This window comes from Alosa sapidissima, chromosome 13 (genome assembly GCF_018492685.1).
Source record: "Alosa sapidissima isolate fAloSap1 chromosome 13, fAloSap1.pri, whole genome shotgun sequence".
In the NCBI taxonomy this organism is placed as follows: domain Eukaryota; kingdom Metazoa; phylum Chordata; class Actinopteri; order Clupeiformes; family Clupeidae; genus Alosa; species Alosa sapidissima.
Genome location: NC_055969.1, coordinates 5,956,677 through 5,983,802, shown reverse-complemented (window position 1 = coordinate 5,983,802; position 27,126 = coordinate 5,956,677). Strand labels below are relative to the sequence as shown.

Below are 27,126 nucleotides of genomic sequence, written 5' to 3'. Positions count from 1 at the left end.
CGACAAACTTTTGAAAAACTGCCTTGTGCCACACTTGCAGCCAAACACTCCCCTGCACTCAATTCCAGGTTTATGGCTGTTTATTTCATATGAATGTGTCTGTATTAAGGTGTTGATTTTAACCAAAGTCCTTTTAGGCAAGTCCCTCCACTCGGTGGCCATATGGCAACACTTTTTGGGCACTCGTCAGGCATCCATTTCGGCAGAAATGCGCGTGCACAAGGCTTCACGACACCAATCTTGCTCCAGCGGCGAGATCACAACACTTGATTGGCACAATGTCTTCACAACACACCATATGATTGGCTCAATGTATTCACACCACACCACATGATTGGCTCAATGTATTCACATGTCGACGTTTTGCTGAGGAAGGGGTGTGATATGTGTAGTAACGGCCATATTGACGTTACAAACTAGCCCCATGCATTTCTATGGAGGATTTTTTGAGTGCTGTGTCTCCTCATTAGAAAGTCTCTGTTTTAACTGTGATTGGGTTAATGGTACAAACCACCACCACCCCCGCATTCCCTATAATGGTTTAGCCCAGACCTAATTGGGTAATTGCCTAGCCTATTTAAAGGCAGGCTTATGTCACGCAAGAGAGACACACAATAGAGGGAAGACAGAGGGAAGACAGAGGGAAGACAGAGGGAAGACAGAGGGAAGACAGAGGGAAGACAGAGGGAAGACAGAGGGAAGACAGAGGGAAGAGCTGGAGATCCAAGGATCCAAGGACTCAGGAAAGTTTAGAGTTAGAAAGTAAATTGAAGTTTATAATGTTAAGTATGGTCCAGAGTTATGCAAGGTCGCCTTGTTTGGATCGGGAGCCTAGAAAGTCTGTGAAATTGTTGCCTAGTTTAATGGCGAGTTTAATGTTCACTTGAAGATACATACTGAAGATCCCTGGATTTTTATGTCTGGATTCCTGCTGTGCTTCCTCCTGGTTTGTGGACTAAATAAATATTATATTTTTGTATGGAACTGCTGTCTCCTGCCTTTCCTCAACACCACCTAATCCAGTGGCGCACCTCCCTAAACGTGGGGTGGTCGCCTAGGTCCCTCACAGGCATAAATGGACTTTAGAGTCATTTCTTTGTTAAGTCATTAGCACATCTACTGTATGAAACCACACTATCATCAAAGTGAGGTGTGTGTGTGTGTTGTGTGTTACTTCCTTTGAGTTTTGTTGCCTCAGACAAATTACTTTATTTTAGCTCCGGTAATGAGCCAAAGGAAGTGATGGAATTCAAAGACGGCATCAATTTATGTGTGGGTTTCGCTCATTGTGTGTGTGTGTGTGTGTGTGTGTATCTGTGTGTGTGTGTGTTGTATATAATAAATGGTCACATTAGCTCTGTTTCCATGGTAATGCCACAAGGACTAAGATTCATACAGTTCAATACTGCCACTATCAATTAGAGGGTGGCAAGATACTGCAATATTTCTTATTCTTTCACTTTCCCTCTTCCTCCTTCTTCCTCCCTCAATCAAGTCATACACACATACACTGAGGGCCAGATGTACGTACATTTGCGAACGTAGCGTTATCAGCGCCATGGACACACCGCAGATTGCGAGCGCTGTCAGACCCAAGTTTCCGTCGTATTTATCAATCGTTCAATCCTTAGTGTAAACTGCGTCTTTCTCTGCCCTTCTCCGCCCATAAACGCAATTTACGAACGTCCACAACTGAATGGCAGCGCCTACAAGCGCAGTTGAATGAAGTTAACTGATAACATTAAAAAGAATCAAACGTTTAGCGATCATGAAATAATACCATACATGATAAGATGTCAACAAGCAGGGAGATAATGAAGATCAGTAGTTCTACTCAAACTACTTGTGCACGTAGGCTATGGAAGATTGGTCAAATCTAGCAAGTAGGAAAGTTTAAGTGAATGACGTGAAAGTAAGACATCCAGCCAGCGAAAGTTAAGGTTGCTTTTGGTAGTACAAATACTTTCACCACAAAAACAGGTGTTCTAAATAGCGATTCTGTTGTCTTTGAAAGGTTCTCTTATTGACGCATTGAACTGCAATGTGGATTAACACCTGCTTTTACAAGGCGGAAGTATTTAGGCGCAGAATAGACGTGCGCTTTCAGGAGCAGTCTTTGTACATACCGCGGAATACATAACTAGGCGCTCTTTACTCTTCCCCTCCCATCTTTTTACGCTAAACTCCCACTTTCCCCTGGATCCTCCCATGAATGCATATGCATGACATGACAATTGCAATGTGCCACTTTCAGCTCCCGCGACAGGCAGTTTGCGCTTTTACATCATTGCGGCCTGTTTGTACATACCTCGCAATGATTTTACACGCACATTGCGAAACAAATACGCCTGAAATGGGCGCAAAAGTACGGAGCCCGGGAGAGCTCACTTTAAGTGATATTTTTTCTGGTCGCGATAATTTGTGAACACGTTTTCCTTTAATTGAGCCCTCGAATTAATAAAACGTGAGCACATTTTCTTTTAATTGAGCCCTCGAATTAATACAACGTGACCCCGTTGTAGGCCTAAATTGAGCTCTCGAAATGTGTATTTCGTGCTCACATTTAGTAATTCCCGACATTTTCTCACCACTCGCTGTGCTGTGGTGGCAACTTCGTGTTACCTTGGCATGGACTAGCTGCTAGGCCTACAGCTGTCTGCAACAGTTCATATTGGTAATGTGATGATAACCGTATAGGCAGCTAATTAAAGCCTTTAGGTGGTCAGGATGGTTTATAGCGGACTTCTACTCTTTGTAGCAGGGGCACCTGTGGTGTCAGCTATGGAGACCCATAATGGGGAAATTCTACTAGGCTACATAGGCTACTCGGGCTCTGTTGTAATGACCGGTTTCCACTACCTCCTGGATTGTTGACTAAAGCCTACGTTAACTGTGAGGTCTAGAAGGCAATCGAAGCACATCACAGCGACAAGCTCCTAAACAATTACAACACGTAGACCTACTGTTGGTACAATTAGGCTACTACGTATTAGTGGTAACCTAATACTCAATACAATAAGGTTCCCGGCCTCTAGCGCCCGATGGGCCTCACCATATAACCCACCCGCACACCAATATGATGCACACAACGAGGTAAGCTTTGATACGGACTATGAAACGGGAGACATAAACAGTGGCGTTCACGATGCTCAGCTTCTCAGGCCATGTAGCCCAGCTCACACCGTTCGCGATAAACACCACAGCTCTGCATACACTTGGACCTCAACAAACACTCAAAACTTCGGCAAACATTCAGCTGGACGATGATGGCAAGGGGCCTGTGCAAACACACACAATCATCTGCTCTCCCACCTACAGCCTACCTAACGGGGCTATATCCAGGTGCACTGCAATCAATGAGATTCCCTCTACGTCACTACAAGCGACACACCTCCCGACGTAATTCCCGGGGATACCCCTTGACACCACACTACGTTTTTGTGTACACAATTTAATTTCTTTGAGCCCACGTTTTAATTATTCGTGGGTGCGTTTTAGTAGATCGAGATCTCGAATATACTATAACGTGCTCATGTTTACATGTGTCAAGACAATATTGAGTGCATTTTTATGGATTTTTATGTCTGGACAAATTGTGCTCTCGTTTTAATAAATCATGCCCTCGTTTTAATAAATCGTGCCCTCGTTTTAGTAAATCGTGCGCTCGTTTTAGTAAATAGTGCACTCGTTTAATAAATTGTGCCCTCGTTTTACTATGCTTAAAATGAGAGCTCAATTTAATAAAATGAGCTCACACTATAGTAAAACGAGAGCACAATATAGTAAATTGTGCACACGATTGAGTAAACCGAGCGCACAATTTAGTAAAACGAGCGTACGATTTAGTAAAACGAGTGCACAATATAGTTAAATGAGAGCACAATTTAGTTAAACGAGAGCACAATTTAGTAAAACGAGCGCACATTCTCTCAACATGCAAAACATTTTGCGATGACACCTCTAGGGCTCCGTACAAAAGCGTTAGTACATCTGGCCCTGAATGTGAGAGAGAGAGAAACACACAAACACTCAAGCACATGTATTCACAGGAGAACTCATAAACATGTTCCAATAAAACTTAAAATGTTTTTTTTTTACCTATCTTGTTTTCCCGGAGGCAGCAGGAAAGCAAATATCAACTCTTCACGGCAAAACGACACGGATGAATGAGGAATGACTTTCTGTTTTCTTTTAGAAATGGACTCTTCACAGAGCATGTGTGCATTACGTTATTCATCAGAAGTTTGTTAAGTTCTTGAAGACAAATATCTGAAGATTTGTTCAGTTTGTCAGCTTCTTTAAGACACATATCTGAAGTTTTTGGCGAGACACCCAGGCATCAAGGTAACCTTTGGTTTGGCAAACTTTGACATTGGTCCAGAACTTAGTGCTTTTCTGAAGATTTCTCTGTAGAGAGAAAAGAGAAAGGAAGGGAAGTCTGAAAAAAGAAGGGGAGACACCAGCTGCCAGGGCCGCCGGCGAGTGCTCTGTCCTTTAACGCGTGGACTGTCTGATCTGGGATCAGTGAGAGTCACTCTGAGCTCATTAGCACTCTTGGATCATCCCCCGCATCATCTCAATAACACACAGGCAACATTTCCCCAGTGCCATAAAATAAGGGAAAAGAGTCTGTAGTTAATGCTTTCTGTCTCTTGTGTGTCTGCATGTGCGCACACAGACTCACACACACACACAGACACACACACTCATACATACATATAAACACAAAGACACTCAAGACATTCCATTCCATTGTGGCCTACCATTGATGCCAGACACTTCAAACTGGCAATCATAATAACCATCAGAGCCTCTGAGCGTCCTCATTTGCACTTGATGATGCCTGCTTGAGCATGTATACCACACACACTTTTTCCTCTCTTAGCACACGCTCTTTTCCTCTCCCCAACACTGCCAGGTCCTCATTAGCCATGGCAGATGATTGCGTTTCAAGCAGTCCAACCCCTGCAGACGAGCCCTGGGGTCCTTCATTGAATAAACACAAACACTGATAAACATTCAGTCCCCCCTGCTGAAACCCAGTGGACAAAAGAAACAGATCTGAGAACAGATCGAGACAGAGACAGGGAGGGAGGGAGAGAGAGAGAGAGAAAGAGACACTCTTGAGTGTCTCAAATGTGTCTGCTGTCGAGCTCCCATCTTTTCCCCTTTTCCACACCGGCAACTTTACGTGTCTTCTGAAGCACCCTGGGAAATAAGTTCCTTGCTTACCCATATCTCTCTCTCTCTGTCTGAAAACACTTTGTTTTCTGCAATATAAGATAAGCGTGAAGCAGTTGGTCCCAACCTCAGTAAGAGTTTATCTTTGAAAACTGACGTATCAGACTGATCTAAATTGGACAGGGCTAAATTGTCATAAATTACAGACAAGTTTGTTTGGGTAGTGCCAATGATATACAGCCATTGAGTGGGGCAGGTCATGAATCATGATGACAATGTCCACAGTCATCAGAGACACAAAGAAGAACCGCCTTGTACAATTGCAGTGCGTTATAGTATGCAGTACTGAGCATATAACTCTCATGTTATACCCACGTGTACCCCAAAGTAACACATTTGCCCCGAAGAGGAACGTCCAAACTGTTAAAAAGGTAGTCCATGTTTGTCTTGAAAGAGGATCGCAATGCAAGAAATACGTCTGCTTACGAGAGGACAAGGAATCATGCGAATAAGAGGCAGCGAATCAAAGAGGGGCCTTTTATGTTTGCTTTTTGGATGTTGTTGTTGTTCTTCGTCTCCTTAGCAGCCACTCCATTCGTCTTCCAACTCCCAACAGGCTGTCACTCCTCTGTTCTGCTAACAAACAAAAAGAGGAACCTTAATAACTGCACAGCGGTGAGGGCCTAGCGGAATAATACGGTGCCGTGTTATGTAAGACGTTCACTTTCCATTTAGAAATGGGGCTTTAAAGAGACAGCGGGCGAACACGACAGTGCCTATACGCCAGGCATGAAAAGGATCATCAAACAGCCCCACTGGCGCGTCTTAAAAGGAGCAGCAGCATTGCTCCGTCTTGCATTAGGCGGCTGCTCACCTTTAAATCTAACAGTGTTGCAACTTAAATAGAATTTAGAAAGGGTGTTGAATGAACACTCCAGGCTTAAGATGCAAAGCGCGCGCACACACACACATAGACACACAAAGAGCTCTGATATCTTCAGCTGATTATCATTTGCAGAGCGTCGAATAAAATATTAATATTACCAGACATCAATAGTGTGTCCATCTAGTCAAACCATTCCATTTGATATTCTTTTTTTTTCAGAATGTTAAACACCCTCCAAAAACAAGAGTAGAGAGTCGAGACCAAACAGGTGAGAGCTGGAGTAGGAAAGGTGATTAGACGATACCTTGTGCAGGCCCCAGGGTCTTCTGGGCCAAACTATGCAAAGGAAAAAGAAAAAAAAAACACAAACTACAAAATCTCTAAAATAAAGTATCCATGAGATAGCAAATGATGACCACAGGGCAATTTTGTCCTTTTATGGTTCATGGTTGTGAGGATGCCTTTAAGACATTAATACAGCGAAATCCCCAGAGAATGAAAAGATATTATGAGACTTTAACTTTAATAATTGAGTGTCACGGCCATCTAAATTGAACCTGGTCAAGGGCACATGCTTATTGTACTTCCATTCAGAACAAATGTGTGACAAATGTATTATATTATCATAGCAAAGCGTGTCGGGAATACATTGAAATATTTTAGCCGGGGCCTTTGAAAGGGAGAGCATGGAGAACGAGACGAGAGAAACTTTCAAAGGTGGGAGGAATGAATTTGATGTAACACGTGCACTTGCTGGCGCACGTCTCTCGCTTGTTTAATGTTCCCCGTTAATTGGAGGTCCTGACGGACAAATGCACCCTGACTCTGATGAAAGCCTACACGCTGCATAATTAATGCTCTGTATTTGAAGTGCGAACCACCTCCAAGGTACATGGGGGGTGGTAGATCAAGGCAATAATGTACCGCCGCTCACCTTCCTTTAAGGGAGACACTGCCGAGGGAGGCTCGCGGCATTAAAATGCAGGATGTTAGAGGGGAGCTGGTAGTCTGACTTCAACATGAGAATTTCCGGAGTCCCTCTTGAGGTAAGAAACATGTTTTTATATTTGAAAATAAATAGCCTGCATTTCTGAAAAATAAGAATTTAGAGAAATTACATAGCTATTTAGTGAGATTTTAGCCTTAACGGTTGATGTCAGATGACTAAAATATGTTGTGTGTGTGCTTCAAAACCTATACAATTCAAGAGGACATAAAATGGGCTTATAAAAACATTTTAACAGTAGAATCAGAGAAGCTTTTTTTGCAATCCCTTTTCATTGGGAATTTCATTGGGAAACCCATTTGAACTGAAGTGACACCCACACTCCAACTGCTACCCTATCCCTCTTTGACAGACCATGGGGCCGTTTGAAGTTCCACGTGTGGGAAGGGAGGACCCATCAGAGAGACTGCTTTACCTATCAGGTACTATTCACACTGAACTGACTCACAGCCTGACAGATCAAAACACCCCCAGTCACTCAGTCAGTAGGGAAAGTGACTTCATTTAACTCCATCCATTTACTCGTATTTGTGGAGTGTTAATGGTGTGTACAATGCATGTTAAGACATTGAGAGTGATGCAAATGGCTTACTCACCATGCAAGTAAGCTATTGACAGGTGGATTAATGTAGTCATTTTTTATATTATTATCATTTCATTCAACAGGGCAAGACAAGATGAGGAAAGCTTGGCAAAGTCTAGGACTTGAGAGGACTCCCAAACTCAACCTCTTCCTTATCTGCCATGAGACTCTCCAATGGTACTCCAAAAGCTTTTTCAATATAAACTGCACATATACTGCACAATATAGTGATATATAGACATGGGCAATATCATTTAAAAAACATATATATAATCTAAAAATGTTTAATTGTATGCAATACTTCTCCTGTTCTCCACATTCAATCAACAAAAGAAATGACAATATGCTAACATTTTTGGAGCGGTTCAGCAGCCTGCACCGGCCCCTGAGACACTATTTACATTTCAGCCGCATGTTTTCAAACAGCTCAGTACAATGCTGCACCATTTGTGTGGTAAGTTTCACATAAATATGTATAGGCAGCAGTATTGAGATACACATCAATAAAACACAGATTTAGATTTAAGTCTTTTAATAAGACAAGAGTTCGGCTTCACCTATGTCCCTCCAGTGACTCAGTGTCTTGAGAAGAATAATATCATCAAGGTTATAGATTTCCACTCATGTACTCTCTCGCCCAGCCACTCCCGCTCAGTTTGTGGAACCGGTGAAAGGAGACCAATCTTTTACTTCTGTCAATACAGTCGAGGTCTGATTTCAAAGTCAATGTTATATTTGGCTGGATGGAGATGGCTTCTATCCACAAAGAAATATGAGCCTCGTTGAAACGACGTCAGCGATCCATCTTTTAACATCCCGTCAATGGCAGTCAAACTCTTAAACACTTTTTCAAACATATACATTATAAAGTTGTTTCAGTAGCACTAGCACCTGAAAAATTACATCGACTCCCTCTCCCTCTCTGCGGGCCATTTAAGGCCATTCCAGTTCTTCTGCCATTAATTGGGAAGCTCCTGGACAGGGGCTGACTTGAAAGATAATGGATGTTCATTTTCTCCTTCACTGCCCTCTAATTCCCATTTGTGAACTTCCTCTGTAGAATGCAAGAGGACCCACACACACACACACACACACACACACACACACACACACACTTGACAAAGTTGGTGGCCTTCCTTGTCCTGCAGATCCAAGCTAGTATGGCAAATGAAGGCTTGAATCAACAGATAGGTGCATTGTCGTATAGAAATATTCTGTAAATAATTTAGCATGGATGAAACTGTACTTTTCTGGGCTGGTGTATGGAGCATGTCCTTATTCAATACATTAAAACATATAGTAATTTTACTGGTGATTAGGGTCAGGTCATCAAATTAGTACAATCATGTTCCTAACATCAACAATGCAAACAGTAGATGCTGGTTGGATGCCATCTTCGGAACTAGCTGTGTCTGTGATGTGGGCATGCTATCTGTTTGCAGGGTATAATTTATCTTGCCACCTATCCTCCGACTTTAAATACAACCCTTAACAACTGGTATTTCCAGCTACTAGTTCATTAGCCTACCTTTTTTTCACCCAAGATTCTAACAGGGTATACTTAATTGCACTTCCAGTGCAGTATGTTTAACTGGAGAGTCATGCTGCATAAGCCTAGCTATCTTTTGTTGACTGTATAATCAAGCAGATAATGTTACAGGTGAAATCAACAACTCAAGAGCAGTTCTATGGGTTTTGCTGTAATTTCATTCAAGTGATTGCTGCTGTGTCTCTATCGCTTTTCTACACCTTCTCCCTCATTCCGTACGTCATTAATTAGCATCATGAGCAGAAAGTGCTGAGGGCTAATTAACAGTAAGCATCCAGTAGCTGTGGCTTAACCAGCATAATGAGATTGCAGGCCTTGCAGCAGCATGATTAATCTCCTCGCTGCTTGTGCTGGGTAAACAGCGAGGCTCAACGCAGGAGCATCTTTTCGGAGGGCACACTGTTGACATGCACCTAGCAGCTGAGCTGATGCGCTGGCTCACTTTGGCGTGGTCGTCTCTAACGTGTACCTGAACTCAAGGTTTTATTTGATTTTCCTCAAGCAGCAAATGTGACCTTGCCTTTTCTATTGCGCAACTCCGTTAAAGCATTAAACTTGGTGTATAAGTGTGTTGTGTAACGTTTTAGAGAGGTAGAGAAATCCTACTGGGTACAGTTTATACTGCTGGAAAGACATGCTTATCCCTCATGTTGTATTCGTTTCATGTTAACTAGTTTTGTGTCCCCGGTCAAAAATGGCCGCTGCATTATAACTTGTTATCCATAGTAACACATATATTATCATCTAATGTTGTGATAGACCTTTGTATCAACTTTTGTTCTATTAGATATAACCAGATGTGAACTTCCATTTGCTAATTATGGCCTGCAGGCCTCATTGACCTGAGCTCATGCAAGTCAAAAAGGGGAAGATTCTATTGGAGAATGGTTCCAGTGGGGGCTGGCATAGAAGCAAAGAGGGGGAGTCAGGGTGTGTTTGAGTGTGTGTTTTAATGTACATAAGCACACATACAGTCCTCAATACAGTCCTGATACAGTCCTGATCAATAAGTATGTGCCGGGACGCAGTTTTATACACTGATCATTTTCTAACCCATTAATTTCTAATAGCCGGTCATTTTTGACCAGGAATACACATGGGTGTTCTAAAGTTAAATAAAACACTCAAATTGTTATAAAAATTATAAAAATTTGTTTTGTGTGTTCAGATGCCCTGTGTTAACAAAGTCATGGAGCCTCAGAATAACTTAACAATATTTTTGAGAGAAAAGAAGTGTCAATCAGTCACATTTGACCGCGAACACAACAGGAGGGTTATATGAAGGGGTGGAAAGACATGCTTACATAAAGGGTGCCTGTCGATTAAAGTTCAACATCATGGTCGCTATGTTTCAGCAGTGAATTTTTTTTATCAAAAGCAAATATATTTAGACTGTCTGACTTCTGTCTGACTTCGAGGACACAAGCCTTTGTCTTGGTCTCGATCTAACTACTGAAACATGTTGGATTGATTGTTGAAGAAAAAAGATGTGTCTCTTCATTGAATACATTTATCACACCTGTCTCCATCTGCCATTGACTTGTTATGTAAAGGTCTTACATTTGTCAAAAATTAAAATGTTTTCTTCAGAAATGAGAACAGTGGTTGGGTGTCTCCACATTTTTTCCCATCTCTGTACAACATTTCAAGCTTTGCTGGTCTTCCACGGACAGACATAAGCACATCTCGGGAATTGGCCTCTCGTCGCCTCATCAGCACTGCAGTAAAAGCCCCTGCTTAGCCAACACAATGTTGTGTTACAATTACCCATTTAGCTGTAAGGAAGCATTGAGGCTTGAGTCCTGACAGAACCAGAAGAGGTGCACAGTGCATAATTAGATTCAGGGAGCGCAGCCAAGCAAACGGAACATCTACTGAGGGCCAGGGGTCCATGTCTGACCGCCGGTTCCATCTGCCACGGCAGCGAGCGGCTATTTATCATCCAAAAGCCTTATCTACTCTGTCTTTTCAAATGTGATACTATCAGAGACACCTTAATCTGGTTTCCAGTCGCTGTGCTCAACGCCCTTGGGAAGGAAGGACCGTGTCATATCCCATGTGTCGTTGTTTCAGCGGTGAGAAGGAGGGCAGAGAACAGTAGGGGGCTCGGAGGTGAGAAAAGCATGGCTTTCACAGGGGGCAGGCAGAAGGAGAAAAAGATAAGGAAGCGGGGGAAAGAAATGCAGAGACAGAGGGGTGGAGGAGAGAAAGAGACAAAAAAGAGAGACAGACAGACAGACATAGGGAACAAAAGAAATCAGGGTTGAGGAGGCAATAAGAAAACAGATAATCAAGAAGAAGCTAGCTCATGTTGACTGAATAGAAGGCAAGGTCTAAAATTGATAAAATCATGGACATAGAGAGAGAGAGAGAGAGAGAGAGAGAGAGAGAGAGAGAGAGAGAGAGAGAGAATGAAAAAAACAACACAAATAAATGAATGACGGACAGATGGAAGACACCGGTTCACACGCGCTCCTCGGGGTTGCTGAGGGCGCTGTCTGTGATGAAGAATACTCTTTGCATGTTAACACCGTATGCCGCGAGCAGCTCCCATTTACTCTTATTGATTATTATTTATGGCTGTCATTTGGTTGCAGCTGGCACGACTGCTGCCGTCCTCCTTGTCTGTGTCACAACACTGTCTAATTGCCAAGTCCTTCAATGCATTCCCCATGAAATATCACCATCGAGCCTAATGGTGCCCTCAGTGCCAGCCATGTAGAACAAGTTTCTCTGCATTTACAGAACATGAAACTAACACAATTTTTTGGTAAATTACATGGAGTTAGACAAGCAGCTGGCTACAGGGATTTCTTTGGCAGCCTCATTTATTCAATCATTCATGATGGAAATGTGATTTCCAGATCTAGCAATTTCGTACATTTTTCTCCATCACACAGCATGTCCTCAGAGATGATGGGTTGAGTTATTGGGAGCATGTAGTAGCTGCAACTGGCTTAATTGCTCAGCAGGACTTTTTCTCACACACACACACACACACACACACACACACACACACACACACACACACACACACAAGAGGCACAAATGTAATCATCGTATCTCTCCAGTAAGAGTAGTGTACAGGCTCAGCCTGACCAACTTTGCTCACCACCAGCAGGCATGCTGTAATTATCTAGCCACACATCGGATGAGGTAAAAGCATGTTTCATATATTTCCATTTTAAAGGCAGCTGGAGGATTTATGAGCAAGTCTGAGAGTTCAGGCCCTTGGGCCTGGCATGGGGCATGAACAATGCATTACTGGACACATTTGATCATATTGTCAGTGTCAACATCAAAATGATCCAATATGAGATTTGTGACACTTAGCCCCTTGTGGTTGATGGCAAGTGACAAACCTCCACCCCAACATCCCAGAACTTCAATATTGGTGTTCATGAAGGCAAGCATGGGTGATTAATTGCAAGCTCTTAGAGCTGATAAAAAAGGCACTCAAATAAAGGTCTTCCATTTTTACAAAGTGAATCCAAGTCTCACTTCCGAGCCCTCACTCTAAGGATACCTTAGGGACCTTCTCTACCTTTTGGTTGAGAACCAAATTGTCCATAATGGAACGGAGTGAATAATGAAGGTTTCAATGCAAGGCTATGTAATGAAATCATAAATCATAAACAAAATGTTGAATAAGTAGGTGTGTGTGTGTGTGCGTGTGTGTGTGTGTGTGTGTGTGTGTGCGTGCGTGCGTGTGTGAGTGGAAGTGATTTAAAATAGTTCTCTTGCCCTCTCACTATCTCATTTTGTCTCTTTGATACTGAAATAACTGTGGTTGATTTGTTCTCTTGCTAACTGATTTGTTATTTTGCTAACACCCAGTGAAAATGACATTGGTGGCATAGTGATGAGCTGCTGAAATTGCATTTAGCTATTTCTCTTGCTAGAATGATTTTGCAAATTTAATACCCTCCCAGAAGAAGAAAAAACCTGCACTTGACATTTCCTACAGTGGCCCCCATAGGCCTCCTGTCACTCTGACCTTTCGGTCCAATTGCCATGCATGTGTCTAATCAGAGGACAGACAAGTAGCTACACAGAAATGTCAAATAGGTGAATTAATAATGAAGAAATTTATTTTACTGGATGACAGAATGGTATGAGAATTTTAGGATCATAAATTATCACAACTCAATTAAGAAAGTAAACGTTGATATCTGGAAGATACTGGAAGATAATGGCACATTTTGTTCACTGAGGCTGTGTACTTCCTTCAGTGTTACATTAGTCCGGCAGCCAAATGCCATACTTTAGGTGAACCTGGTTTTGTCGGTTAAAGTTTTTTTTTTTGCTGTTTCTTGCTGTCAAGGGGTAACTCAATAAGATTAGAGAGGATGCCCGGTGATATCCCTTGGGCAATTCTCGATATTAAGCCTTTCTTGTCCAATGTGTTGAATATAAGGCGAGGCACCACAGGTGAATAGGGTAAAAAAATTAACTAGCAGATATCACTATGAAACTTTCTCAGTTGATTACTTACATTAATATGGAAAATAAATGTATTACAAGTTATCTGTAATATAAAGTTTAAATATGCAAATTAAGCATAATCTAATTAAATATGTGCTGATTTGCAAAAAAAAAACTAAATCGGAACATTGGATGATGCCAGGTTCAAAATTACTTTTTCATTGTGTTGACATATTAGATGAAAAGTCTTTTACACAGGGAATTTTAGATATCTCTTTTATTTATTCCGTAAATCAGAAAATACTGCCAATAGCCTTTAAAAAAATACATTTTCGCCATGTTTTTAGGAATAAAATGTAATATAAAAAGGCTAGGAATAACATATCAACAAACCCCTCTGTAGAAGCCTTCTAAATATAGTTAGGTATAAGACTGGAAAGTTTGGTGTATGTAGGTGCTTCTGAAGTGCCGATTTCATTCTCAGAGTGGGAGAGGGAACTAATCCACGGGTGCTACGTGCTAGCATCTCTCAATAGCACGTCTCTTAGGTGTGGATGGAGGTTTACCAGAGACTTTCTAATGAGGAGTCACAACACTCAAAAAATCCTCCATAGAAATGCATGGGGTTAGTTTGTAACACCAATATGGCAGTTGTACACATATGCGACCCCTTTCATGTGTTGTGATCTCACTGCTGGAGCAAGGTTGGTGTTGTGAAGTATTGCGCACGCCGAAATAGATGCCCGATAAGTGCCCAAAAAGTGCTACAATATGGCTGCTGAGTGGAAGGACTTACTGCATGTATGCTATGTAAATGATTACTGTTAGCCTAAACTGCCCTCTTTTAGCTGATTTTTACAGGGTGTCTGTTCTACTGTTCTAATCCTATGTATAAAATATACATTTATTTTTATTCTTTATTGCAGTAGTAGTCTATGCTCAGAGCATAAACTCGTCATTCAAAAAGATAATATTCATTTGTAGGCTATTGAAGTATATGGAGCCTGAAGCGAAGGAATACTTCAGTTGGAAATTCAACTGCCATTTGAAGAAAGATTCATTGATTCGTTACTAAGCCCAACCAGTCTACCAGAAAATGTCAAACTTGCACCAAACTACATTTTGGAGATGATCAGATGTGGCTGCAAGAGTGAAAATCCTTGTAGCTCTAACAGATTCAGTTGCCAGGTTAATGGTGCCTTGCACAATATTCTCTGCATGTTTTAGGGTAGGATGAGCCAGAACTGGACAATTATCAGAACTAATACTAGGAAAAGTGTACATATTCAGAATTATTACAGGCAATATCTGAAATTATAAATTCATTATTTGACATAGAAAAGGGTTACATTTTCCCAATTTGAATGCAAGTATTGTCTGAATAACTATCACACTGCAAACTGTATTTTAGTACATTCTATTTGAGTTGATTATTTGCTTTTTTTTTTTCTTCATGATTTCGGCACATATGGCTTTAATGGTTAATGTAGGACATTGCCCAAGGGATATCACACTGGGCACCCTCCTAAATATTAAAGAGCCACCCCAAGTCAACAAGTGTAAGCAAAAATGAATAAATAAATAACCCACAAAACCAGGTCTGACCCCATGGCTCCCTGCCTGGCATTATCTGAAATATAGAAATTCATTAATTCACTTAGTAAAGGGTTAAATTGTCCAAATTTGAATGTACTGTCTGAAAAACTATCACACAGAACATTGTATTTTAGTACATTTTAATTGAGTTGATTTGCATTTAATATGAGTATTCCTACTCATCTTGAAATTAGAGGTATATCCTATTTCATGATTTTGGCACATTGGGCTTTTTCATATTTAAACATTAAATTACAGAAAACTTGTAATACAAATTTCCTGTGTAAAAGACTTTTCATCTAATATGTAAACACAATGAAAAAGTAATTTTGAACCCTGCTTCATCTAATGTTCAGATTTTTTCTTTTTAAACTTTATGCAAATCAGTACATATATAATTAGATTGTGCCTAATTTGCATATTCAAACATTAAATTTCAGATAACTTGTAATACATTTTTTTTCCATATTAATGTAAGTAATCAACTGGGGAAGTTTCATAGTGATATCTGTTAGTTATTTATTTTACCCTATTCACCTATAGTGTCTTACCTTGTATTCAATACATTGAACAAGAAAGGGTTAATATACAAAATTGCCCAAGGGATATCACTGGGCACCCTCCTAAATCTTAAAGAGATACCCCTGGTCTACAAGATTCTGCAAAAAAAAAAAACTTTAACCGACAAAACCAGGTCTGACCCCATGGCTGCCAGACTATGTATTCAACTAAAACAACAGCATGATAATCCAATCAGGCTAGTTCTATAGCCACAGTTCCAAAGCAAACCCATCCGCTCCTATTTCTGTGTACCCTACTAAATCCATCACCTGAAACTGACTGAAATTCCCTTATTTTGGGTCTCACTTGGTAAGTGGGCCTCTAACTACATGGGCAAATGTGTTTAAAGTGCTTGTCCACATCAATTTGGTGAAAAGAGAGAGATAGTGAGAACAGAAAAATAGAGCTACTTTGTTGTGTTTTAGGCTTGAACAACAACAGTGTTTTTTAGGGCTTGAAAATGCAGCCTTTTGAAAATGGCTTCCATCGTGGAGACTTTTGAAACAATGACGACATAATGACAACAATGAAGACGTTATTCAACCTGATTTTATTATCTGTGTGAGGCTTTGGTCTGAGCTCTATTTCTATATTTATATATTTCTAGCTCTATTTAATCTAGAAAGTTGAGCTGGATCTAAGAATTTCATTACTGGGAATTATGTTGCGTCTTTGATGAGTAGCCTATATAAACTTGAACCTTAAAACAATACACCACATAGACTACTCAATGGCAGTAAATATAAGATATGTTTGATTGTTAGACACATCATGATAATCAGCCAATGCCTATGAGGAGGCCTAATGTATCAGAAACATCAGTATCCAAAGCCTTGAGTTTATTGGAAGTGACGCTAATGCCCTTGGACATTTTTCAGCCAGTTAGATACAACAAATTGGACTAATTTAATATGGAATTTTCTTTTTTTCCTTTTAAATGTATTTTATTATTTGTTAATTTTGTTTGTTGTCTGTCTTGTATGTCTTGGTGTCACAGGTATGCTGGCGATTACGCCGCTCCGTCCGGCACCTTTTGTTTTGTGTGTCATTTGTTAGCCTATTTTTAAATGTGTTTGTTTATGTCTTGGTGTCATGGGTATGCTGGCGTCTACGCAGTTTCGCCGGCATCTTATGTGTCAATGTCCTGTGAAGCGCTTTGGGTTGAACTCTGCATACAAAAATGTGCTATATCAATAAAAGTTACCTGTACTTATTAATGTTAGCAACCTAAAGGAGGGTAATATTAAATTCACTGGGAAAATGTATAAATAGCATAATAGTATGCAGTATTTTTGTTTTTGCAAAAACATAGCTGTGTAGTGTACTTTGTGTAAACCTCCCTCACAATGCGAGATGTTACTGAAAGAGCTAGACCAGCCTGGGCTTTTAGCTCAACTGCTAGCATACTCGACTCCCGATCCGAGGTAGGCTTATTGCAGTTTGCATGTTTGAGTCCGGGCAAGTGTAGGGCTAAGCCGGGCGGTAAACATGACGCAGGTTGCATTGGTGCTGTGACCAGGATTGAGAGTGAGGTTCTGGAGGTTGAGTGTAACGGTAGCCAGTTGGTACGTGTGCATTTAGGTGCTGCATTTTTCAGATTTGAGTTTGGGAGACTGCAGGGCTGAGCCGTGTGGCAAACACATCGCAGGTTACACTTCCTCAAAAATAAAAAGGAGATTTGTAATGCTTTTCAGATTTGATCAAATGTGGCAGGCTGCTCTGTTTGATGCAACTCAGTGGCATGGGTGTGACTAGATAGATAGATAGATAGATAGATAGATACTTTATTGATCCCCAAGGGGAAATTCAAGGTCTCAGTAGCATACAGACATCACACACAACATTCACTAACAGCAGAAAAAGTAATAAAAAGTATATAATATAAAAAACACAACTAAGCAATAAGGACAAAAGAAGATAAAGCATATACTAAAATACACATTATACTAAATAACACTAAATCTAAATCAAGTCTAAAAACAGTATCCACATAGTGGGTGATTAATCATGAGGCGCTTGCAATGACTAAGGCAGGGACTGAGCCTGTGATTCTCTGTGCATAGTAAGGTAAGGTGCTCTGTGAAGAGTGAGTGTCATAGTGATGGTGCAAATGAGTAAGTCCAACAGTGTAACAGTAAAGTCTAGAGACCAGCAAAAAATAAATATGGACATATGGAGAGTAGGCAAGGTAATATAAAAAAACTATATATATATATATATATAGAGAGAGAGAGAGAGAGAGAGAGAGATAGTTTGTCTATAGTTTTATATATATATATAAAAAATAAGTAAAGGTATAAGTGTGGCCACAATCCGGCTGTGGGATGGAGGGAAGGGTTATGCATATGTGCTAATATAGCACGCAAACAGTGAAGCAGCAAGACAGTGGTAAAAAGTGGCTAGTGGACAGACAGTACACAAACATGGAGAGGGTGGAGAGGCAGACAAACTATGCGGAGAAGTCCATCTCTCCTCTTCTCTTAAGTGAAGCACTGAACAGTTCAATGGCCCTGGGGACAAATGACTTCCTCAGTCTGTCTGTTGTGCAAGGCAGTGAGCGAAGTCTCCAGCTGATCAGGCTCTTCTGCTTTACAATAGTGCTGTGGAGTGGATGACCCTTCATTGTCCAAAATGTTGATCAGTTTGTTCAGGGTCCTTCTGGGTTCTGTGTGTCTGATGGCTGTTGACTGAAGTCGTTGTCACCTCATTGTTCGTGGTCGCAATGTGGGGGAGGGGTGCAATATCCAGTGATGGTGGGGGTATGATAGCCTGTGATGGTGGAGGTGAGTGTTGCACTGGTAGTGAGGGGGTGGGGGCTGGGGGATGACCACCTCCTTGATGTCCCTGTCAAGGCTGCCATGGTTGTGGACACCTCAACAGGCACAGGCAAGGAGGACTAGAGACTCAAGACCATTGAGTGTCAGAATTGTATTTTCAAGTATAACTCTTCTTCTCATTCAAACCAGTAAACCAATAGATTGTATACAGTCCATGAGTAAACCAGTCAGGCGTTCTCTATGCATTGTGCCATTCCAAATGTATGAAAAGCTCACTGGCTTATGTTTCAATAGAACATTCATGCAAAGTGCACATTTCTATCCAAATGATAGGCTACAATTCAATTCAATATGCACCATCTGTGGAGCAAGGACATATCATGGTAAAGATTTTGATTATTAAAGGGGTGGTTCAGGATTTTGGACATAGGACCTCATTTCCAAGTAAGCAAGTGTGATATTTATCAGTGGAGACCGTTTTCAACACGTTTCATCCAGTCGTTCTAATTGCAGAGTTCGCAGGTGCTAGGCTAGCGCAAGTCAACGGTATGTGCTAGCCTGCCACTAAAAACAGTCTTGCGAACCTGCGAATCCTGAACCACCCCTTTAAGCCAATACAGATGCTTAGATAGATAGATACTTTATTGATCCCCAAGGGGAAATTCAATTCAGCTTGTGCTGTGTGAACCCCATCACCAAAAACAACACTGACAATAATCTGGTAATAGCTTACAGACATAGGCTTTTTTGCAACTAGGCTAGGCCTACCATAAAAAATAAAAAATAACCAGCTGGACACCACTGTGGCAGATGTGAAGTCAACTCCCCCTCCCGTTTAACCAAAGGTTTGACTCATACCGTCTTCTTCAGGTTTGACTATAGCTTTATAAAAACCTAGGTTTTACCAAATACGTTTAGATTAAAACGGGATTTTTGGATTCACTGTGTCACTTGATGTTAATTGGTTGATGAATTATTTCGCTTCTGTATGTGAGATATTCATGCCAAAGATCGCACATTCAACACCAAAGTATATAGTGTGGGCAAGCCCCAAAACGTTATTTTTATCTTTCATCCGAAATTCACCATTAAAATAAGGACTATTCTGTACCTGTCTTTAAAATATACATGTTTCTATATTTTATACCCACGCTATTTTTTACATTTACAGATTATAAAACGCTCGAATCTGCTGTTCAAGTAAACACTATGATTATACTCAGACAGCCATGTTGGTTCCCTGTGTGCTCTGCAGTTTTGAAAAATCAAACTGGAGTAGTTAGATGTGCTATCTTGGTGGAAATGAGAAGACTTTAGGTGATAACGTTTAAATACAGTGATTTTCCAAAGTTATATACTCTAGTATCGAAAATACTGGGATGTATCGACGGGGAGGAAGTAAGAAGGACCATCATAACAAGCCTGTGAAGGAGGAGAGTGAAAGCACCAAGTATGCGGAGCTCCTGGTTTTTGGCTATGCCTGCAAGCTGTTCCGGGACGATGAGAGGGCTCACTTCCACGAACAGGGCAAACACCTTATCCCATGGATGGGAGACAAGAGCATCATGATTGATAGGTCGGTTGAACAAACTCACAGGGATACATACTTAACCAACTTTGCCTTCCGAAGTGACCTCTTGGATTTCCTTTGCGCAAGGCGCGGTTGTAGCCAATGTTGCAGCTAGCTTGCTAACGTTAGCCCAAACAGAGCCAAAGAGACAGAGAGACTGCGTCCACTTCTAGGGCTCTAACACCGCTTCGCTTTTAGCTGAAAGAAGACGAAGAGCCTGTAGCGTTATTTCAGTGATTTCAAACATGACAAGATGCAGCCTTCCTCCCCTAGACATAGTTTGTTTGGTAGCTAGCTTATCACCTGTTTGCTAGCATAACAGTTAGCTTAAGCCAGTTGGGCAAGGCCTAATTTGTTGTTCTACACCTCAAAACCACTGGCCACACAAATACTTGCAAAAGACAATCACTAATACATGTGTTTGCACTGTCGTCTGTAGGGGAGGCCTGGTGCATCTTGTCTTATGGAAGGAATTTGCTTTGGTTACAGCCTCCTTGAATAGATGGTTTTTATTTTGGTTTGAAAAGTTCACACGTGTTCAGCTGCAAATCACAGCAAATTCCCTTACAAAAAGACACTACTGATGTGAAGCCTATGTGTGAACTAAGGTGGCTCTTCATTAGTCAAACATCTTTGCAAATATGTGTTAGGGGAACCCACCTGGCCTGCTTTGCCTCATTGAGATCAAAAGGTAACTTCAAACTAAAAATCAGTGACATGGGTCTGAATGGCTTAATATTGCTAACTAACAATAATGACTGTCTTGTTTGAGCCACCTTAATCAGCACGGTGCTGTTTCCTGTTCCAAATGTGTATGTATGTGTCTCTCTTATCACATAACCAGACCTTATTTCCTCAGCAAGTATGGCTAAAGGGGTCCCTCCGGCCCCCCCATTTGCCACCCCATCTGCGCACTCCTCTCCAAGAGAACTGGAACAGAGAGGTGGAAAAAAGGAGCGAACGCAGGAAAATTTCGTCCATTTGGGTTCTTGCGGATAGGTATTTATGTGCTCGGGCTTGTGTGGATGTTACCTCTTTTTGTTTCTAACAATAATAAAAAAAAAAAAGACACAAATCGGAATGATGTTAGCTGTCTCAAGTGGTTCAGGGTTTCAAGGTGGAATGTTTTTTTGAACCATGTAAAGGTAAGAGGTGAGCCGTTTCTTCTTGTTTTGTTTTGTTGCTCTTATTTGTATTCAGGATAGGGACATGGGTGAGGGCAATAGTTTGGATTTCAGTCAAACTCCAGTTTTTAGAGTGAGGGAGAACAGGTTGGTCTGTATGCATCAAGAAGTGCTCCAGTAAGGCTTCTGGCCTTTGCTTCATCCAGGGATTTATACCGTTTTTGCTCTGCATTGTTGAAGGAGTAAAACGTCATGTAGGAGAAAGTAGCTTTGTTTCTGTTTGTTTACCACTTTTTCCATCTGTTCATGTTGTCCAAAGATCCAAAGCCTTTATTTTTCTTTTATAGGGTCACCCAGAGTGGTGAGTATGTTCTGTGTGCTTGGCCGCTTGGACGGCTTCCAGTCACACTCTAACCATGCCCCTCACATTGCAGGTATGATGGACGGGGTCACCTGCATGACCTTTCTGAATATGACGCTGACTCCTGGAACCGCGATTACCAGCTGTCGGAGGAGGAGGCCAGGATTGAAGCCCTTTGTGATGAGGAAAGATACCTGGCTCTTCACACAGACCTCTTAGAAGAGGAGGCCAGACAAGGTGAGTTAGAGCAAAAGGGATGGCAAATTGTTGTGTTTTTGTTGTCCATTCGATGGCACACTAGTTATTTTAAATGAAGGTGAAATACGATCTTAGAAGTGAGCTGTTCATGGTCATGTAGGTGTCAAAGGAGTCAGGTGTGTCAGTCACCCCCTTTCACAGATTCTACTTCACTTCACTTCACTTTTGGCCTCAGCCTGGTGGATGTTGAGGCTGCGATACTGTATGCTTGCACAGTGTTAGCACTGATTCGAAAGAATTATTAAGAGTATAGACAAATCTTGTTTTTGAGGATTACTATGAAACTCCTCTTGTTACTCCAAAAGACCTCTCTAGAGTTCCTCAGTTGTATTTGTTTAGCAGTTACTTTGATGGTAGAGAACCTTGAATTAAAGCCCATGGCCTTGCTGCTTTGTTCATCTTCTCAGTCTTTCAGTCATAGTAATAAAGGAGATGGACTGATGGAGCCTTGCATGTTTTCTTCACAGATGTGGAGATGTATTCTCTTTTATTCAAACATATTTTCTGAAACAGCTTAGTTGCAATTCCTCTTTTGTGATACAGGCGGACTCTGAGGTCAGATGCATTTTTACCATTTTTACCCAATCAATATGGAAAATGTCCAGAATAAAGAACAGTAATACTGTTCAAAAGTAAACAATTCAGTAGAAAACAACGAGTATTATTGATGAGATTTTTGGATGAGGGACTAAAATGAATAGTTGAACAGCCAAGTTATTTTGGCAAATTGTGAAGCACTGATGCTTGTTTTTCTCTAAGAGGTTTTGAGATTTGTGAGGGGCCTTCATTCAAGAGGGGGTGAGTCAGAACAAGTTAGTAGAGAGACATCATTGACTGCCACATGCATACGCACCAGCACTCTTCAAGTCACTCTTTTTCTAACACATTTGCCAATGACGGCAGACAAGATTTTGACTAGGATGGCATACATTTGTTGACCCTTTTCCATAGGCTGAGGAGTAGGACATATAAGTCAGGAATTCATGTTTTTCCTATTTCTGTTTGGTGTCATTCAGTCCCAACCACCCACCATCCCTGCTCATGTCATGGTTCCTCTTAACGTCCCGTACAGGCAGTCTTAACTCTGCTAACCCCACTGCGCCTGCCTATATCCTCTTGATCAGCTTAACAAGCCATTTGGCTTACTCATAGGTATTTTGCCAGTTCAGTGATTAGACTTACTTGCCCTCATGTTAATTTATTTAAATACTCTAGCTCCTATAGGGAAAGTCCTTTCTGTTTATTTATTTGCCACCTCGTCTTTCTTATTGTCTCAAAAGTGTGATGAGTGCAAAATGTAAATGGGTTCAGGGATGTCTGCAGTTATCAGTGGATCTTAATTAGAAGGGTAACGGTCCATAGTGATTAAATGGCCTATCTTGTATAATGCAGCTGACCATGGCTGCGTAGTGGAGAGCAGGGTATGAATGGTGTCCCTGTCACTAAGCAGCAGGGTTGTGCACCAGTCATCATAGTCATTAACCCACTGCTCAAGACTGAACACACACACACACACACACACACACACAGAGAGACAGACAGACACAGACAAGGAGCTTGTCCTTCAGATAGATACTCAAACCTTTTTTGGCTTCAGCAGGCTGCCATCACTCTACATTAAGATCAGGCAAAACGTAATAAGCTATATTGATTATGTTAAGTGCGGTTTCGTCCTTACCGCTCTTGTGCCAGCGCTTGGGTGATGGTGATGGATATTGAAATGGGCCCTGTCATAGTGGAAGCGGATGCTAGGACGGTTCGCATGACTGCCCATCAGTCATACGTCCAGAGACCTGTCTCGTCAAAACCAAATGGTGTTTGGCAGTTGTGTAGGCAAACACATGTCAGGCAAGGGGAATATTGAGAAGGTATCTCTAGACTTCTGCACTCCCACCCACTGTATAGCCTTGTCAAGGTCTCTAGTGAAGAGGATCTAAAAGGATCATACTCTCAAGAGTTTTTTTTCTTTCTTTTTCCTAGTTGCTAGTGGTTGGAAATTTCCACTTGGTGGCTCTTATAGCCACTGGGAGAAAATGTAAATAACAGTAGGTAACATTTAATAATCCACTTCCATATTCATTACTGTGCATAGGCATCTGTGTGGGAATAATCCCAAGCACACCTACTGCTCCCAATGCTGTCTGGCAGGTTTTATTTATTTATTATTTATTTATTATTTATTATAATATATATATTTACTCTCAGGTGACAGTTTTGCATAGTGTCACCTGAGAGTTCAGCGCAAATCTCCAGTATTTCAGAATTGGCCCTACCTGTTGTTATAAGCTCTTACTGCCGGGCTTGTTTTTGTTTTTATTTTGTCAGGAAACCCTGTCCATGTGTCCTTGGAGTTTGTCCTAATCTGTATCGCCTGCCAACAGTTGCTGTTCTTAGCTTGCTGACTCAGGGGCCTGTCTTAAATAGGTGTCTGTTTTAAATAGGTGTCTGTTTAGGGACTACCAAGCTATGACCACTGCTTCATTTTCAGATGCTTGGTAATAAATCACTGATTAAGAGGCACTGTCCTATTCTCAAGAGAGACTTCGGGGTAACACAATGTGTTTAATCCATTTAAAAACTCCCTTGGACTAAAGGAACTAGGCTATATTGTGTAAATACTATACGACTGAAGTGAGTTCTCATTTATTATTGAAGAACAATATGCAGTACCGGAGGTACTCCTAAGGACTCCTCAGCCAAGTTATCTTGGAGGATGCTTGTGACAACCCAAACAAAAAGCTTATCTATAAAAGATGGCCTGAGTTTGTTTATTCTCTCTGAGGCTGGTCAGACATTGTATGCTTCACTTAACCTGACTCATGGAAAAACAACAATTTGTCAAACAGCAGCATTACTTTTATTAGCTATTAGTTACATAAAACAATGTCCGTTTTGTTATTCTGTCTCAAGGATTTTCTCAGCAGAAATATACACTGTGTTGTATACAATATTCAAATAGCTTTGAAGAGGATACATAAAACATGTGTTTTCTTTGTGCTAGCTGTATGTATGGAATTGTTGTGAATGTGTAAACAGGCTTCTAATTCACTATTGTTTTGTTATTAGGAGAGCAACAACTATTTCATATTTATCTAAAAAACACTCAACAGAGATGTTTTTGTTGTGTCCAAGAGCTGTGTTTCTATTTGTTTTGTCTTGTGTGTGTTTACTTAGCCTAGTAAGGGATTATAACACACACAGCTGTGCTTGCCTCACACTTCAGGCCCGCAATAATGTGTGTGCGTCATGTGTTTTTCAGAGGAGGAGTACAAGCGGCTGAGTGAGGCGTTGGCGGACGAGGGTACGTTTAACGCGGTGGGCTACCGCTACAGCGCCGACTACTACGACCCCTCACAGCCCACTGAGGAAGAGGAGGCCAACAAGGAAGCAGGTGAGAGGACACACACACGCACTCACACACACACGCACTCACCCCCCCCTTAAACTCGCACTGGAGGCGTGGGGGATTAGAGGGTGGCAGGTGAGCAGACAGGTGAGGAGGTGACATGGAGGCAGGAGGAGGAGGAGGAGACAGGGGGGCAGGGGAGATGTTACAGCTGAACCTCCCATGTCTGCCTAGAGACAGAGATAAGCATGTCTCCCGCCTCTCCTGTTTCTCTCACTCTTTCTGTCTCTCAAAGTTCGCTCTCCCTGTCTCACTCTCTTCTTCTCTCTATGGCTCTCTCTCTTTTCACACACACACACACACACAGGTCTTCATCCATATGCACACACACGCACACTCGCTGTAATGCATTATAAACCTGTCTGCCATAACTGCTATGTAGATAATATTTCCAAAGCAGTATAGTCTCGCTCCCTTCCTCTGGCTGTCACGTCCACACACCGATATCCTGACAGGCACCCAGCCCTCTCTGTGTGTCGAATACTTCCACAGTGGCGCTTCTTGGAGCGCGGGCGCGGGCCTGGCCTCTGTTGTGATGCCTCGCGGGCGGGAGGTGCGGCGGTGTCGGAGGGCCCCCTGAGCAGAATGAGAAGCAGACACTCTGCTCTGCATGCACCAGCCCTCCCTCTCCCGTCTCCCGTCTGCACTACTACTGCCGGCTCTGCTCTTAGGCTTAACGCTGAGAACCTTTCTTCCTTTTGTCCAGCCGCAAGCCGTTACACGCAAGTACTACTTGCGTTACGGTGCTCTCTTAGAAGCAAATAGCTGTAAAATAACAAAAAGAAATCACGTGTATCCGCCTCTTGCTTCCCAAAAGCACCAGTTAGCACTAGCTGTGCGTGTTTCACCCACAGCTTTAATCGCAGTGCTTTCTGTGCTACAGCTCAGCCAGGCTAAAACTAAAGTGGGACTTATTTTTGTACCGCTTAGTCATTCTGGGTGGAAAAGGCAATAATGTCACCTGGAGCCGTACGGATGTGAAATTGCTGCTGGTCTGTTTCGGTGCTTATTTGTCATGTTTATGAGGCGCACCTGGATCATGTTAATTTGTCCCTTCGCCCTCCCACCGACCTCCACCAGAATCACCATCAACATGTTTTTTCTCCCAGAGTTCAGCGCCTGAGGTCATTGGTCTAATTGAGTGGCTGGTGAGTGAAGGCCCAGAGCTTGCCAGTGGCGGTAGAAGTCTCCGGAAACAAAGTTATCCGTCAGCGTGGCTCCTGATATTGGCAGCGCAGCTGTCGAGAGACCTGTACTTTACCCGACAAGACCGGGAGCAAATTGCCAGCTGTGAACCGCCCCATGCTTTTTAAATGCAGCTTGACAAGGATCAATCTGAAAGCCTTTTGCCGAGGCCAAAGCGCAGGCCACCTTGCCATTACGGGAATGTCTTTCACAGCATAACATGACCAACTATAGTACCAAACGACACTAGTTAGCAGGCTTTCACCAGTGCTACATACATACTGGCGTTGGTATTTTTTTATATGCCTTTTAGGGAGTTAGCTCGCTAGTTTTCAACCAAAACGCCTTAGTGCTACTTTATTAAAAAGTCTGAATTGAGTGAACACGTAGCAGGAGCCCATCTCACCATGAGTGGTGTCGGAACGTAAGTAGTCGATGTGATTTGTCCTCCACGCCATCAGCAGGGGCCCGGATCGTTAGCGCTTGACGCCCCAGGCTGACCACACGTTGGTGCTCTTCATAAACTGATTTGGGCAGATTGAGCTCCTGCAGGCCACGGTGCAGTCACTATGGTGGAGTGATGTGGACAGAGAGAGAGAGAGAGAGAGAGAGAAAAGAGAGAGAGAGAGGGAGAGAAAAGAGAGAGAGAGAGAGATTA

General features: G+C 41.9%; 1 protein-coding gene and 1 long non-coding RNA gene across 2 annotated transcripts in view; both read left to right on the top strand.

Moving 5' to 3' along the window:
- Positions 1-6,755: 6,755 nt before the first annotated feature.
- LOC121680249 lies at positions 6,756-7,496 on the top strand. Its single transcript, XR_006021617.1, has 3 exons — positions 6,756-6,784; positions 7,013-7,113; positions 7,426-7,496. It is a non-coding gene; the product is annotated as an uncharacterized LOC121680249 (long non-coding RNA).
- A 12,292-nt stretch (positions 7,497-19,788) lies between these two features.
- The window catches only part of LOC121680026 (splicing factor SWAP), a 91,891-nt gene continuing 84,553 nt past the window's right edge, over positions 19,789-27,126 (top strand). The window contains 3 exon segments of the mRNA XM_042059168.1: positions 19,789-20,140; positions 21,693-21,856; positions 25,137-25,268. Coding sequence (XP_041915102.1) covers positions 19,944-20,140; positions 21,693-21,856; positions 25,137-25,268 — 493 coding nt within the window. The 5' untranslated portion in view covers positions 19,789-19,943.